We start from the raw sequence: 16,470 nt of genomic DNA on the forward strand, positions 1-16,470 counted from the left end.
GTCAAATAGTTTTTTGTGTTTTTGTGTTGCTGGCCTGGGGCTATGTGAGGTCTGTTTGTGAACAGAGCCATAGAACCAACTAGTTGAGGGGACTTCTCTAGGTTGATCTCTCTGTAGGTGAGGGCTTTGAGGTGGAATGTGTGGGCATCGCTTCATTTTAGGTGGTTGTGGAACTTAACAGCTCTGTTCTAGAGGGGATAGTCCTATTTCTGCTCTGCATACATTGTTTGGGGTTTTGCGTTGTACACTAAATATATTTTAGCTAAGAGTCTCATTTGGGTGTTTGTCCCATTTTGTGAACCCTCCCTCCAGAATGCGACAATATTTTTAATGAATGATCTAACCCCCCCTCTCTCTCAGGGTGTCTGTAACGGGCGTGGTGTGTGTAAGTGCGGTCGCTGTGAGTGCCAGGACTCTGGCCTGGCCATGACCCCCACCTGCGAGGCTAACTTCCAGGCCCAGCTGGGGATGTGTGAGGACAAGAGGAGTTGTGTCCAGTGTCAGGCCTGGAAGACCGGAGAGAAGAAGGACAGCGACCAGTGTGACCAGTGCCAGTTCAAAGTGGTCATGGTGGACGAGCTCAAGGAAAATAAAGAGGTGATTGAGGCGTGTAGTTTCCGTGACGAGGATGACGACTGTACGTACCACTACACCGTGGACTACCCTGAGGAGCAGACTGACAAGGAACTGGAAGTCCAGGTGCTTAAAAAGAAAGGTGAGGCATGACCAGCGTTCATATATGGGTGACAGGTGGCCTAGCGGTTAGAGTGTTGGCCCAGTAACCGAAAGGTTGCTGATGTGCCCAGGGTCGCTATTGATAATGGCAGAAAATGGCTACCCCACACTCTGAGGGTGTCTCAGGGAGAGGGGATATGCAACACACAATTCACACAAGGACAGACATAGGCACCCGCCTAATTATTATAACCCTTATACATTTGTTTATATAACACACACACGCTAATACAACCACGGGGGTTCCCTGGTTTGTTCTGGAGGTGCTCAGCATCTTTGTGACTTTGTCACCCTGGTTGTGATGCTGATGTTATGGTTGATGTTGTCGTGGTCCGTCCCCTTAGACTGTCCCCCTGCTGGCTTCCTGTGGCTGATCCCTCTCATCATGTTCCTCATGCTACTGCTGGGTCTACTGCTGCTCTGCTGCTGGAAGTACTGTGCCTGCTGCAAGGTACTGTCCTGTCACAACCATAACACACCCAACCATGGCCTTGCCACACTCTGAAGGAAATAATCCCTCTTTGCCTCCCTCCCTCGTTCTCTTTCTCTCTCAGGCATGTCTTGCTCTGCTGCCATGCTGTGGAAGAGGTGAGTTCCTCGAGCCGTATCACTTTTATGAACCTTTTAATATCCTTCTGTGCGCATATTACTGGATCTGTACCATGTTTCCAGGCAGTATTGTAACGTGTGATTGAACATGTGTTTTCCTATGTGTGTCTGTAGGCCGTATGGTTGGCTTTAAGGAGGACCAGTACATGCTCCGCCAATCCCTGCTCACCTCTGACCACCTGGACACGCCCCTAGTGAGGACCGGCCCGCCCAAGAGCACCGACGTGGTTCGCTGGAAGATCACCGACAATGTGCACCGATCGCCCAGTCACCCGCTGGCGCAGGTCCAGCCCAACCCCAAAGAGACCAGTGAGTGTGAAGTGTTCCGAATTCCATCTCTCCCATTGGTTGGAGTTATCGTTAGAACTTCCTGGTTTACATGATCATGATTCTGAGTGATGAAACATGAGCCCTAATCCACCTCTCTTCTCCTCTTCTACTCGTCCTAATTTGCCTCTCATCCTCCTCTTCCTCTCCTCCTACTCTCTTTCTTTCCTCCTCCCCTCTTCCCTCCTCTCTTCCTTCATCTATAGTCCAGTTCCCTCTGTCCCTGCGTCTGAACAGGTTGTTCACAGAAGGTTTGTCTCACCCCGACGCCAGAGATACGGAGATGCTGCGAAGGGAGGTTGATGACAACGTAAGTGTGTTTGTGTGAGTGTGAGCAAGCTGGGTGTTAATATACAGTATTGTATGACCACCCTTGTGACATTGGATTGCCTGTGTATACTTTATGTGTGTCCTCTCTGTTTAGCTGAATGAAGTGTACAAGCATGTTCCTGGAGCCCAGAGGGTTCAGAATACCAAATTTAGGTGAGACACTTATTTCAGGATGACTTTCAATCCCTCTTGAATTTGTTACAATGCAAGTCATTTTTGTGCCCGTCGTCTAAATCGTATTTCCTCATGTCATTACTGATATTCTGGTTGTGTTTCAGATTACAGAGGAATGCTGGTAAAAGAAAAGACCACACAATTGTAGACACAGTCGTGTCCGCTCCTCGCTCCAGCTACCCCGACATCGTCAAATTGACTGAGAAAAACGTCCAGTCTGGAAACTTCCAAGATCTCAAAGTGGTGCCGGGCTACTACACAGTGGCCACAGACAGAGGTGTGTGTGTGTGTCTGTGTGTGTGTCTGTGTGTATGTCTGTGTGTATGTCTGTGTGTTGGGAGTTTATTAACTGTCTCTCCATCTCGCTCTCTCTCTCTTCTCTCTGCAGAGGCGGCTGGTGCCGTGGAGTTCCAGGAGGGGGTGGAGACGGTGGATGTGCGCGTGCCGCTCTTCATCAAGGAAGATGACGATGATAAGAAGCAGCTGCAGGTGGAGGCGTTGGACGTTCCTCTGGGCATCGCTGAGATAGGGAAACGCTTCGTCAACATCACCATCATCAAAGAACACGGTGAGAGCCAATCAGAGGAGCCTTATCTAACCCCTGACCTCCATACTCTTACACACACATGATTCTTCCAAACCATACAGCATTACAAAACACTTCCTTACTATTTATATCCAGTGAATATGTGTATATTTCTTTTTTCTTTTGTGTTCTTCCCCTGACCTTATTTAGCTCATAATTGTGTGTGTCTTTCCTCTCCTCTCCAGCCAAGAGTATTATGTCGTTCCTGCAGCCTTCCTACACCTACAGCCGACAGGACAGAGTGGCTAACATCCCCATTAGCAGAGAGATCATAGAGGACGGACACACACAGGTCACCTACCGCACCCGAGACCTCACCGCCAAGGACAAGAAGGTAACACACACACACACACACTAAAAGACAGAAATATCACACCTTTCATTAGTCTAACTGTTTCTTTTTACAATCCTAACTACTCTTCCCTCTCTCGCCAGGACTATGTGACGGTGGATGGGGAACTGTCCTACGGGCCAGGGGAGACCCAGCAGACTGTCCCTGTGCGTCTATTGGAGCTGGGAGAGGGAGACGGTCTGCTGAAGGACACACAGGTCAAACAATTTGTCATGGACCTCAGTAACCCAAGACAGGGAGCCAAGCTGGGACGCTACCCCAGAACCACCGTCACCATTACTGACCAACCAGGTGAGGTTATATACTACTGTCACTATCACTGACCAACCAGGTGAGGTTATATACTACTGTCACTATCACTGACCAACCAGGTGAGGAGGTACTACTGTCACTATCACTGACCAACCAGGTGAGGTTATATACTACTGTCACTATCACTGACCAACCAGTTAAGAGGTTATATACTACTGTCACTATCACTGACCAACCAGGTGAGAGGTTATATACTACTGTCACTATCACTGACCAACCAGGTGAGGTTATATACTATTGTCACTATCACTGACCAACCAGTTAAGAGGTCATATACTACTGTCACTATCACTGACCAACCAGGAGAGAGGTTATATACTACTGTCACTATCACTGACCAACCAGTTAAGAGGTTATATACTACTGTCACTATCACTGACCAACCAGTTAAGAGGTTATATACTACTGTCACTATCACTGACCAACCAGTTAAGAGGTTATATATTACTGTCACTATCACTGACCAACCAGGTGAGGTTATATACTACTGTCACTATCACTGACCAACCAGGTGAGGTTATATACTACTGTCACTATCACTGACCAACCAGTTAAGAGGTTATATACTACTGTCACTATCACTGACCAATCAGGAGAGAGGTTATATACTACTGTCACTATCACTGACCAACCAGGTGAGGTTATATACTACTATCACTATCACTGACCAACCAGTTAAGAGGTTATATACTACTGTCACTATCACTGACCAACCAGGAGAGAGGTTATATACTACTGTCACTATCACTGACCAACCAGGAGCGAGGTTATATACTACTGTCACTATCACTGACCAACCAGGAGAGAGGTTATATACTACTGTCACTATCACTGACCAACCAGGTGAGGTTATATACTACTGTCACTATCACTGACCAACCAGGAGAGAGGTTATATACTACTGTCACTATCACTGACCAACCAGGTGAGGTTATATACTACTGTCACTATCACTGACCAACCAGGTGAGAGGTTATATACTACTGTCACTATCACTGACCAGCCAGGAGCGAGGTTATAAACCACTGTCACTATCACTGACCAACCAGGTGAGAGGTTATATACTACTGTCACTATCACTGACCAACCAGGAGCGAGGTTATATACTACTGTCACTATCACTGACCAACCAGGAGAGAGGTTATATACTACTGTCACTATCACTGACCAACCAGGTGAGGTTATATACTACTGTCACTATCACTGACCAACCAGGAGAGAGGTTATATACTACTGTCACTATCACTGACCAACCAGGTGAGGTTATATACTACTGTCACTATCACTGACCAACCAGGTGAGAGGTTATATACTACTGTCACTATCACTGACCAACCAGGTGAGAGGTTATATACTACTGTCACTATCACTGACCAACCAGTTAAGAGGTTATATACTACTGTCACTATCACTGACCAACCAGTTAAGAGGTTATATACTACTGTCACTATCACTGACCAACCAGGAGAGAGGTTATATACTACTGTCACTATCACTGACCAACCAGGAGCGAGTTTATATACTACTGTCACTATCACTGACCAACCAGGTGAGGTTATATACTACTGTCACTATCACTGACCAACCAGGAGAGAGGTTATATACTACTGTCACTATCACTGACCAACCAGGTGAGGTTATATACTACTGTCACTATCACTGACCAACCAGGTGAGAGGTTATATACTACTGTCACTATCACTGACCAGCCAGGAGCGAGGTTATAAACCACTGTCACTATCACTGACCAACCAGGTGAGAGGTTATATACTACTGTCACTATCACTGACCAACCAGGAGCGAGGTTATATACTACTGTCACTATCACTGACCAACCAGGAGAGAGGTTATATACTACTGTCACTATCACTGACCAACCAGGTGAGGTTATATACTACTGTCACTATCACTGACCAACCAGGTGAGAGGTTATATACTACTGTCACTATCACTGACCAACCAGGAGAGGTTATAAACCACTGTCACTATCACTGACCAACCAGGAGAGAGGTTATATACTACTGTCACTATCACTGACCAACCAGGTGAGGGTTATATACTACTGTCACTATCACTGACCAACCAGGTGAGGTTATATACTACTGTCACTATTACTGACCAACCAGGAGCGAGGTTATATACCACTGTCACTATCACTGACCAACCAGGAGAGAGGTTATATACTACTGTCACTATCACTGACCAACCAGGTGAGGTTATATACTACTGTCACTATCACTGACCAACCAGGAGAGAGGTTATATACTACTGTCACCATCACTGACCAACCAGGTGAGGTTATATACTACTGTCACTATCACTGACCAACCAGGTGAGGTTATATACTACTGTCACTATTACTGACCAACCAGGAGCGAGGTTATATACCACTGTCACTATCACAGACCAACCAGGTGAGAGGTCAGGGTCCAGGGTGTATCACATGTTGTGAAAAAAGAAAGAAAGATACCTGTATATTATTTTGATCGTTTCATAGTTTTAATATAACAGTGTTTCTTTGGATCTTCGTCAGTTCACAGGATAGCGTCGCACAACAGGTCCCGGACATTATTATCTTGGGTGTTGAGAACATGGGTAACAGCCTCATTTGAGGTTAGAAAGCCAGCCATTACTTCCTCCTCTGTAAGATGGCCATTACACACTTCCTCTCTCGTTGCTTCCCTCAGAGCCCAGTGTGATGATGTTTATGAAGAGCACCCAGAACTTCTCCACAGCTGACCCGACCTACTCCGTCCCCGTGGTCCGCACACGCAACCAGGAGGGGCCCGCCACCGTCCACTGGAAGACCCGCAATGCCAAGCGCTTCGAGCTGTCCGGTCCCCTCAAGTTTTCTCCCGGGGAGACTGAGAAGAACATTGTGATCGACCCACGCCCTCACCCTGGACCGGTCAAACCAGAAATCTTCCAGCTGGAGTTGTTTGACCCCAGTACGAACGCCGCGGTCGGGGAGAGGAAGACGACAATGGTCACGATTACTGATGGAGGTAATACACACAGAAACAGACACTGAAACACACAGACACACACAAACACACACATACAGTATGGCGTATCTATAAGGAATCTGATGCATGAGATGTGCATCACTAAAATAAGTTAATTCCCTCAGCATTACCAGAGATTGCCCAGAAGCAGCAGCAGGGTAAGGACTTCATCAACCGGACAGCCATGTCTCCTGGTGGTCGTCTCTTCTCTCCCACCAACGTCAAGGCTAAAGCCACAGGCCCACGAAACATCCGTCTCAACTGGGACCCCTTAGGAAGCCCCCTGGGCTACAAGGTAAGGAACCCCCCCTCAAGATCTAACCCCTTGGACTGCCAGGTGCTGTCATACAGGACTTAACTTACCTTGACTTAAACCCTTTTACCCCGTGAGGAGCATAGTTCATCAACAGAGGAACTCATTAGATTCACCCCCTTGACCCACCTGCCAATTTTTGCTGTTGGAAATTAGGAGATTATTTTCCAAAAATCTTTGGAGTGTAATTTTGGAGTATACAAACAAACGTTGGACGAGTATTCATTCCAACCAGTGTTTCACCTGTGTTTTCTACATCTTCTGTTTCCCTCTCCCTGGTCACCAGGTGAAGTATTGGATCTATGGGGACCCTGAGACTGATGGCCAGGTGATAGATGTGAAGACCACCCACGCTGAGCTGACCAACCTGTACCCCTTCTGTGACTACGAGATGAAGGTGTGTGGCTACAACGCCCTGGGAAACGGAAACTACAGCGACATGGTGCCCTGTCAGACCCTGGAGGATGGTGAGTGAGCACACTACCTGTTCCTGTCAAATATGGACTACATTTATTGTCTTTCACAAATAATACTTCTCGGATTGTGGACAGTTTTTTTTTTTCTTTCTTGTTGAATATTGTTGGGTCGACACAGGATGTAAGCTCAGCGATTGTGTCGATGGTTTTCCCCTCTTTCCTACCTTGTGATAAATGTTTCGTCCTTTATTTCCTCCCCTCATCCCTCTCTCCTGTCCTCCTCCAGTCCCCAGTGAGCCCGGTCGTCTTGCGTTCAACGTCATCAGTCCAACTGTCACTCAGGTCAGCTGGGCGGAGCCTGCCGAGACCAACGGTGTCATCACCAACTACGAGGTCCTCTACACACCCATCAATGACAACACAAGTGAGTGACCAATCAAATCGAAGAATCACCGAATGCCTCTTAATGCCTGTGCTTCTAAGACATTCTGACGCGTACATATCAGAACTCAATCATTTAATGGGATCTCTGTGTTCTCCTCTCCCTCGTCCTTCCCCCTCTTAGAGCCGATGGGTGTAGCTAAGAAGGTTAAGATAGACAACCCTAAGAAGAGAATGTTGCTAATTGAGAACCTGCAGTCGGCCCAGACCTACTGCTATAAGGTCCGGGCTAAGAACAGCGTTGGCTGGGGTCCATTCAGAGAGGCAACCATCAACCTGGCCTCACAACCTGTCAGACCCATGTCCAGTGAGTTCCTCCAAGGGTACTGCATTGCTGTTTTGTGGAAAATAAATCCTCAAATGAACCAATGAAAACCAACTGTTGCTGCAGCCCTCAAGGACCTGAATTGTGCTGTCTCCTACTATAGGATACTATATTGAATTGTGCTGTCTCCTACTATAGGATACTATATTGAATTGTGCTGTCTCCTACTATAGGATACTATATTGAATTGTGCTGTCTCCTACTATAGGATACTATATTGAATTGTGCTGTCTCCTACTATAGGATACTATATTGAATTGTGCTGTCTCCTACTATAGGATACTATATTGAATTGTGCTGTCTCCTACTATAGGATACTATATTGAATTGTGCTGTCTCCTACTATAGGATACTATATTGAATTGGATACTTTTAGCATGACCATAGTTTGAGTCTCCTCCCTCTCTCCCTGCAGTCCCTATCATCCCAGACATCCCAATAGTGGACGCGGAGGCGGGGGATGAGTACGACGGCTACCTGATGTACAGCAGCGAGGTCTTGAGGTCACCAACAGGCTCCAAGAGACCCAGCGTCTCAGACGAAGGTGGGTGCCCACAGACTACGCCACCTTAGCTGTCTCTCGGGAGCCTGTCTCTTCGCAGCCTACCTTCAGTGGCGTACTGTGTGTTGTGGTTCTGTAGTGTGTTTTCAGTGGATCCCATGAAGAATAGCTGTTGCTAAGTAACCGCTACTGGGGGTGAAGCTCACTGCTTTAGATGTACACATATTGGGTAGTAGCCCCCTCATTAAGCCAGTGAGCTTCACTGCTCTGTGAAACCAAGTGAATACAGACTGGATAGGAGAGGACTGTTACAGATGGGTTCCATGCAATGAAAGATCTGTCTATCCATCTTCTGTCGTCCAGTCCTCTGCTCACTGAAGGAGAGAAAGAAAATAAATGAAAACAGAAAAGGTCTTACAGTGTCATGGTCAAGGGGCTTACAAAAATGACTGCCTCCTCCACCCTTCTCTCTCTCTTTTTGCACTCTTTTTTCCTTCTCTTTCTGCCTCTTTCTTCATTCTTTCTCTTTATTTGTTTTGTCCCCCCCCCCCTCTCTCCCTTTCTCTCTCTGAGGTGTCTTTTAAGAAACTGACATTTATTTGACATCTCATGAGATCATCAGAATAATTTCTTCTTCATGGCTTTGGGTTCTATCATGTCTGTCTTCATACCAGTCTTTATTTTCTTCTTTATGGCTTTTTCCCCCCGTGCCAGTCAAACCTTTCCTACCATTGATCCAAACTGAAAAGACATCTGTGATTGCTGAATGCCTCCAGACATCTGTAGTTGTAGATATCACCGAAGCTACATACATGCTGCCTCCTCCTCTTCCTCCTTCCTCCTTCACTCCTTGCATCGCTCGCCCTTTCACCAATCACCACGCTTCACAAAAACAACAACTGCCATGCAAACTATCAATCCAGACCTTCACCCACCCACCCACCCTGCTTGCTTCTCCCCTCCATAACAAGGCTTTATCAAGTTGGTGGGTTCCAAGCTGGACCTGCGTTCGGTGTCCTGGAAGAGGCATGTGGATGTGATCCCCTACCGCCTCAGCACAGACACAGACACCAGCACTGACGAGACTCCCCGGCCCAGTCGAGCACAGACCCCATCCCTGAAAGGTGAAGACCACCTACCTGGAGTGCTAGACAGCCAGACAAGACAGACAGATAGACAGAAAGATAGCATGCCAGCTACTGCGCATGGCAGCCACCAACCTCCAAAGCAGCTGCAGTGCCCCCTTATCATCTCCTCTCTGGCTACACAAAATATGCACGATCAGGGATCCTTTAAGATGAGCCTGAGTCTTCAGATCGCTAATCATCAGCATGCGCCTTTCCTCACGTCTGCCATCTGCCCTGAAACTGCCACCTGGCTCTACTCTTATCCCTACCCCTGCTGCACCTCGCGACCTTCCACCCCACAGAGGGTTCCAGGCATCAACTGCCCCGACTCCAGTTGATGATCGTGGACAGGCTTTTCCAGGTGCCTGTTTGTCTCCTCTGTCTGTCCTTTTTACACCTCTCTGTGGAGAGAGACCCTGGAAAGGAGGCAGCTTTTAAAGCTTGTGTAAAGGCTTCTCATGGGTGTGAAGGTGGTGATAGCAAAAATATGTCCCTGTGTGCCGTCTGAGGTTGTAAGGTGGCCATTTCTCTTGCAGTTCGTTGTGATTTGTTGCTATCGATGCACTTGAATCAATTGTTTTGGTTCCAAAATGTTTGGTTTGGGTTATGTTGGGTTCCAGAATGTTTGGTTTGGGTTACGTTGGGTTCCAGAATGTTATTGATGTTCTTTATGTTCTCCTCTCACTTCTCCGGCTCTCCTCATCTTTGTCTGTCAGACCAAATGAACGGCAGGTGGGAACAAAACTTCCTGTTCCCCGGGGGAAATAATTCCATGTCGCGCAGTGCCAATATGTCGTCTTCCAGCTACAGCCAGCTGTCTCCCATGTCCACCCTCAGCTCCAACCACAGAGGAGGGGCCGGAGGTTCCATGACTACGGAGTCCTCCACAACATACCTCTCTGGACAAGGTACGGATGGATGCAGATTCTTTCTTACAATGTGTCAGCTTTTGAATCTTTCTGTTGACTTACAATGGTATGATAGTGACAAGAAATTCCAGCTGGCTTGTCTTCACCAGAACAGTAGCTACACTTCACAGAGTTCAGCAAACTTGGAAGATTTCCAGTTTCAATGGGCAACGTGTTGACACCGAAAGTTCGAAAGGCATTGCACTCAGAAGGCATGCTAGAATTCTTACGGTTCTGTATCCATGTGGTTCATCATAATTGTACTCCTGTCTTTTCTTCTCCTCTCCTACAGGAGGGAACTCGCTCTCCCGCACTCAGGTGATCGGGGGCGGGACGCGCACAGAGAATGTTGTCATGAGGAAGCGGTCAGAGAACCGAGGTTACTATGAGTATGACGACAACATCCGAGATTCCATCGTCATAGGAGACCTATCCAGTGGATTGTCGGGATACACAGACGGCAAAAGTAAGATTCGTTGAAGTTGAGGCGTATTTGAAGCATAAAGAGCCAATCATTTACGATCCACACTGACACAGGTCCCAGGTCACAGGCATATTTCACCGAGCCACTGAGACGAGGTCTTTGACTATGAGGCTTTTGCTTAGGAAAATGCCACTGCATAGTATTTAGATATTTCTGTCCTCTGCTATTGATCGCTGGGAGAAGCTTATCTGTTTGCCTGTAGCAGTCGGGGCTATAAATGTCAAATATACACATCATCTGCAACAGGTTTACTGAGGAGATGCATGAGGCGGATGGCTTGGATGTCAGTTATCGATTATTGGGGCTGGTGGCTGTACAGGGCTATGCAGGAGCTATGGTGACTGTCGCTCTCCCCTTTTCTATCTTCTGTCGTTCTCTTTCCTTCGATCCTCTCCCCTCCCTTGCCTCTTTCTCTCCCCTCCCTGTGCTCCTTCTCCCACTCCTTCACTTCCCTCCCTCTCCTGTCCTCCTTCTCTTGTCCATTTGCTCCCTTTTTGCTCGCTCCCTGCCTTCTCAGGTACTTATGGCTTCAGCCCCACTCAGACACAGTACAGCTACAGTATGTCTCAGGTCTTGCGGGGCAGGACCCAGTCTGAGGATGTCAACGATGCGCTACTGAATCTGGACAGGGTGCTCCAGGGTGAGTCCGTCTGCCAGCAGCACACACACAGAGCTGTCCTCTCTCACACCACTGGGACTATAGCAGGGCTTAAAGCTACACTGTGGGTTCATAGTAGGACTTACCACGCCCATTGCTGGTTTGAGAGGAAGGCTTGGTGTCGCTAAAGCTGTTTTTTGCTGTGATATGTTTGGTTTAGGGAAAGTTCTTTCTTTCTCCCTCTCTCTCTCTCTTTAGTTCTCTCTCTCCATTGAGCTCACTCCCCGCTCACTAATCCAATCTTACCTATTAACTGTCAATGTAACCCCTGTAATTTACTTTACTCCACTTAACCCCTAACCCCTGACCCCTCTTTCTCCCCCCATCTCTTTCTGTCTGTCTCTATCTCACTGACCTCTCTCTCTCCCGTCAGACTCTCGTTTGGCCTCTGGGGTCCCTGACACCCCCACCAGGTTGGTGTTCTCTGCCCTGGGCCCCACGGCCTTGAAGGTCAGCTGGCAGGAGCCCCACTGTGACAGGGATGTGCTGGGGTACTGTGTTCTCTACCAGCTACTCAATGGAGGTAAGGACCCATGACTGATTTGTGTCACATTGTAAACACATGGGGTTTTGTTGATGTGCGGAAGAAGAATGTTGTTTTTCACTTGTGAACATAGTTCTCGGGTTTTTATTGACTAGGATTTGAAGAAATGTGTCTTTAACAGTTTCCTTAGCCCTGTCAACTTATTTAGATCTCTAAAACTTGTCCCAGCATACCTTAAAACATTTTCAGTGGGGACCCCGTTTTTTCAGCCAGAATTTCTGGGGACCACATTTTTTCCACAATAACTTCCCGTGACCCCCACTCGAAATATAATGACAGCCTTAACGTTGGTCAATTCCGATTTTCAATAAATAACATAAAATTCATTACATTTCAATCTCAAAATGAAAATAAACCAATGATACATTTAGTCATAACACATTAAAAAAATTCTAAGTAACTTTCTCAAAAATGTGTGTATATTGTCCCATACAATTATCTGTGCTCTTAATTTTTTGTTCCAACCCCCCCAAAACAAACAAAACAATTGGCAACCCCACTGCAGTAGCCCCTTAGTGGGGTCGCGACCCAGACTTGCTGAGTACCACTGCTCTACAGTAATCAAAGCCCCTTGTCTCTCTCTCCAGGTGATATGAAGCGTATAGACGTGTCCAGCCCAGCAGAGAACTCTGTGGTGGTGCAGGACCTGCTGCCTAACCACTCCTACCTGTTCAAGGTGAAGGCTCAGAGTCTGGAGGGCTGGGGACCAGAGAGGGAGGGAGTCATCACCATAGAGTCAGCCGTCAACCCCAACAGCCCACTCAGTCCAATGCCAGGTAATCAGCAATACATCTCTGTTGATCCATTTTTATCCACACTCCTTTGCCAGCTAATTCACACCTGACCTCTTTCTGTTTTACTCTATATTTACTTCCTCTCTCCAATTCCCTCTTTTTATCTTTAATCTCCTTTGTCCCTTCTTTACACCTTCCTATTTTTTATCTTCCCCTCTCTCTCTCTCTCTCTCTCTCTTTCTCTCTGTTTCTCTCTTTCTCTCTGTTTCTCTCTTCCTCACTCTGTCTTTCCCCCCTCCAGTTTCTCCCTTCACTCTGAGCACCCCCAGTGCTCCAGCCCTCCTAATATTCACAGCTCCGTCCCTTACCTCTATCCTCTCTAACTCCCGTTCTCCCCCTCTCCCTCAGGTTCTCCCTTCACTCTGAGCACCCCCAGTGCTCCAGGCCCACTGGTATTCACAGCTCTGTCCCCCGAGGCACTGCAGCTGAGCTGGGACAAACCCCGCAAACCCAACGGAGATATCCTGGGCTACGTGGTCACCTGTGAACAGCTGCACGGAGGAGGTGAGACTGAGCGCTGACTCCAAATCAGATTTGTTATGGACAACGCTAGCAAATGACCATTCACTTTCATAGTTTTATGTGTATTCACTTTCATTTCATACTCTAATCCCCACCTCCTCTCTCTCTCTCCCCTCCAGGTGACATGCGTTCCTTCCAGGTGAGCGGTAACAACGCTGAGACCAGTCTGACGGTTCCGGACCTGAGTGAGAACATGCCATACAAGTTCAAAGTTCAGGCCAGGACGACGCAGGGCTTCGGGCCCGAGAGGGAAGGTATCATCACCATTGAGTCTCAGGATGGGGGTAAGAGGACAGAGTCCTACAACACTCTTTTTTATCCAGGGTTTTTATCTAGTGTTTAAATTGAAATGAATAATGTGTCGGTACTCACTTTAAATTTACCATACTGGGTTTCTTATTAAGAAGCCGATATTCTATACATTCGTACATTTGGAATGATGTTGTGTATAGAATTCTCTGTCTCTCTTTTTCCCCTTCTATAGGTAGCACGTCTCAAATAGGTGGAATAGGTGGTATGTCTCAACTAGGAGGCCTAGGTGGTATGTCCCAAATAGAAGGCCTAGGTGGTATGTCTCAACTAGGAGGCCTAGGTGGTATGTCCCAAATAGAAGGCCTAGGAGGTATGTCTCAACAAGGAGGCCTAGGAGGTATGTCCCAAATACAAGGCCTAGGAGGTATGTCTCAACAAGGAGGCCTAGGTGGTATGTCCCAAATACAAGGCCTAGGAGGTATGTCTCAACAAGGAGGCCTAGGTGGTATGTCCCAAATACAAGGCCTAGGAGGTATGTCTCAGTACAGCAGTCAGTCCTTGACCAAGAGAGATGTGTTCCAACTGCCGACAGAGGTCAGCACCCACAGCAACGTCACACACACCATGATCAACGACCCCTACTTCTCAGGTATCAATTTAATCTCTTTATCTCTCTCTCTCTCCCTCACACACACACACAGACACACACAGTGTCTCTCTCTCTCACACGCTAACTCCCTCTCCTACCCCTAGGGGACGGTATGATGATGACTTCCCAGCACACAGAGACCAGCGGCATGGTAACCCGTCATGTGACTAAGGAGGTGGTCCAGAGGAGCATGCAGGTGGCCGGCTCCAGCAGCGTCACCAAGAAGGTTGAGAGGTCGTTCTATGAGGCTTGAGGTCAAAGGTCAACGACAAGATGGCGGTGTCCCTGGGGCCCAACACACCGTGCTCACCTTTCTGTCTGTTACAGTGGATCCTGTCCTGTCCTGCCCTCTGTCTGACATGGGATTAATTTCATTCTTTTTTTTATAGTTTTGTCTCTTGTTTCTATTTTGTTGGAAACATTTTACATTCAAAGAACTCTACCACCCCCACAGTCTTGTTGGAAGTTTGTCATTTTTATACACAATACTCATGGCTCCCTCTATTGGTTCTAGCTGGTATTACGCCCAGAGACTTTAGATTAGGCTACTGCGCTAATCTGAGGTCGTATCACAATAGTTTAAAGTAGAGCCCGCACTGGTGTTAATATCTCTTGGCAGAGATTATCTGAGAGATAATGGCGGGAGAGTGTACAAGTGTTTATACCGGCTGGCTGCTAGATGTCTTGCAAGATGACTGCAGTTTGTTAATTTGATTACATTTACATTTTTTAAAACATTTTAGTCATTTAGCAGACGCTCTTGTCCAGAGCGGCTTACAGTTAGTGCATTCATCTTAAGATAACTAGGTGGGACAACCACATATCACAGGTTGTCTCATCTTAGTAGCAACCGCCTGCCAGTACACTTAACTATGTTTGTTTGTAGGGGCTCATAGAGAATTGTATTATTAGATTGTATGTGATTCTCACAGTCATTACCATAACAAACATGAAATAATTAGGCTGACGTGTTTTCTTTGTCAGAAGAGATTGAATTGAAATGTTGATGCCAAATACTGTATTGCGATGTATTGTTTGTGTAAAAATATATTTCCTATGGTTTTGCATATTTCTTTTTTTTTTGTACATTTTCCATGCTGAACAAAGTTAAAGAGATTCTCTGGTACTTTTGTATATGTTTTAACCAGTAGTTCCGAAGGTAGCGCTCACAAACCAAAAGTGGTCCCCAAACATTCCGTACTATGTCACACGTCTGCAGATATGTGCACCACGTCATTGCTCTCTCTCTCTCTCGCGCGATGCTGTGTGTGCTATCTTGCTATCTGTCACTCAGATGGCGAGGACTGAAGCTCATTGGCTGAAACTCGCCCCACACGGGGGCAAAATGTAGAGAAAATGGAGCCATACAGCTTACAGAAAACAGTCGCTATCAAATTAGGAATTTGGTGGCTAATTGAGGTAAAACAGTAATTCTGCTCATAGATTATGCCTGTATGAACGACACATTGACACATCCAGCCCAAATTAGGAGCTTTAAAAAATACTTAGTAGTCGCCAAAGTTCTGGAGCATGTCTTTAATAAATCCATAATGTAGATATAACATCATAAGGTAACAGTATTTCATACTTTAAATGTTTATCTCATTACTGTATAATTGTTTTAAAAAGAGTACTTCGGTCTACAAGCATGTTATGCCTAACTAATATATTCTAGCATAGATAGAAAACTTGGTCCTGATATTTCAGAGGGATATGTTTTGTGACAAAAAGATTGTATTCTCTTTATAATGTATTTTTACACCTATGCTGTGCTTTGGTTCAATTCTAAATACTGTCTATTGTAACAAGTCCTTACACTTAGTGAGATATATGGCAAAAATAATTATACTGGTTGAAATGTAGAAGTTGAATTTGATATAAAATAAAATAATAAGTCGTAATGATATTTGATAAATATACCAAAAATAAATGTTTATACTTTGTCATCATAGCTACTCATGAATTACTTTGTGTAACGTTCATACAATAATCTGCTGTTTGTTTTTTTATATCTGACATGTCCATTTTATGGCATTTAATAAAGATTGAATTTGAACCTCAATACTATAGTTGCATTTCTATCTATTCTCATAACCTTTGTAGAC

The 16,470-nt window shown here is 46.2% G+C and overlaps 1 protein-coding gene and 1 long non-coding RNA gene across 11 annotated transcripts in view; both read left to right on the forward strand.

The window, feature by feature from the left end:
- The window catches only part of LOC118357735 (integrin beta-4-like), a 31,164-nt gene extending 14,737 nt beyond the window's left edge, over window positions 1-16,427 (forward strand). For 2 of the 7 annotated variants that reach the window (XM_052478161.1, XM_052478162.1), the window contains exons 15-39: window positions 361-715; window positions 1,080-1,186; window positions 1,290-1,323; window positions 1,459-1,653; window positions 1,878-1,981; window positions 2,096-2,154; window positions 2,280-2,452; window positions 2,564-2,743; window positions 2,947-3,095; window positions 3,197-3,404; window positions 6,113-6,430; window positions 6,556-6,725; window positions 7,030-7,210; window positions 7,446-7,583; window positions 7,725-7,907; window positions 8,341-8,469; window positions 10,271-10,462; window positions 10,755-10,928; window positions 11,464-11,586; window positions 11,978-12,127; window positions 12,736-12,924; window positions 13,291-13,446; window positions 13,584-13,748; window positions 13,949-14,365; window positions 14,470-16,427. In XM_052478161.1, the coding sequence (XP_052334121.1) occupies window positions 361-715; window positions 1,080-1,186; window positions 1,290-1,323; window positions 1,459-1,653; window positions 1,878-1,981; window positions 2,096-2,154; window positions 2,280-2,452; window positions 2,564-2,743; window positions 2,947-3,095; window positions 3,197-3,404; window positions 6,113-6,430; window positions 6,556-6,725; window positions 7,030-7,210; window positions 7,446-7,583; window positions 7,725-7,907; window positions 8,341-8,469; window positions 10,271-10,462; window positions 10,755-10,928; window positions 11,464-11,586; window positions 11,978-12,127; window positions 12,736-12,924; window positions 13,291-13,446; window positions 13,584-13,748; window positions 13,949-14,365; window positions 14,470-14,618 (4,398 nt within the window). In that variant the 3' untranslated portion in view covers window positions 14,619-16,427. The remainder of the gene's footprint in view (window positions 1-360; window positions 716-1,079; window positions 1,187-1,289; window positions 1,324-1,458; window positions 1,654-1,877; window positions 1,982-2,095; window positions 2,155-2,279; window positions 2,453-2,563; window positions 2,744-2,946; window positions 3,096-3,196; window positions 3,405-6,112; window positions 6,431-6,555; window positions 6,726-7,029; window positions 7,211-7,445; window positions 7,584-7,724; window positions 7,908-8,340; window positions 8,470-10,270; window positions 10,463-10,754; window positions 10,929-11,463; window positions 11,587-11,977; window positions 12,128-12,735; window positions 12,925-13,290; window positions 13,447-13,583; window positions 13,749-13,948; window positions 14,366-14,469) is intronic. The other 5 variants (XM_052478165.1, XM_052478163.1, XM_052478164.1 and 2 more) reach the window with 5 other exon arrangements.
- LOC127911444 (uncharacterized) lies at window positions 3,876-6,103 on the forward strand. Of its 4 annotated transcripts, none has more exons than XR_008078557.1 (4): window positions 3,876-4,682; window positions 4,975-5,061; window positions 5,230-5,346; window positions 5,594-6,103. It is a non-coding gene; the product is annotated as an uncharacterized LOC127911444 (long non-coding RNA). The 4 variants fall into 4 exon arrangements; XR_008078556.1 differs by having other exon boundaries at window positions 3,876-4,355; window positions 4,524-4,682; window positions 4,975-5,346; XR_008078558.1 differs by lacking the exon at window positions 4,975-5,061 and having other exon boundaries at window positions 3,876-4,687.
- Window positions 16,428-16,470: the final 43 nt, after the last annotated feature.

This window comes from Oncorhynchus keta, chromosome 24, assembly GCF_023373465.1.
Source record: "Oncorhynchus keta strain PuntledgeMale-10-30-2019 chromosome 24, Oket_V2, whole genome shotgun sequence".
Lineage (NCBI taxonomy): Eukaryota > Metazoa > Chordata > Actinopteri > Salmoniformes > Salmonidae > Oncorhynchus > Oncorhynchus keta.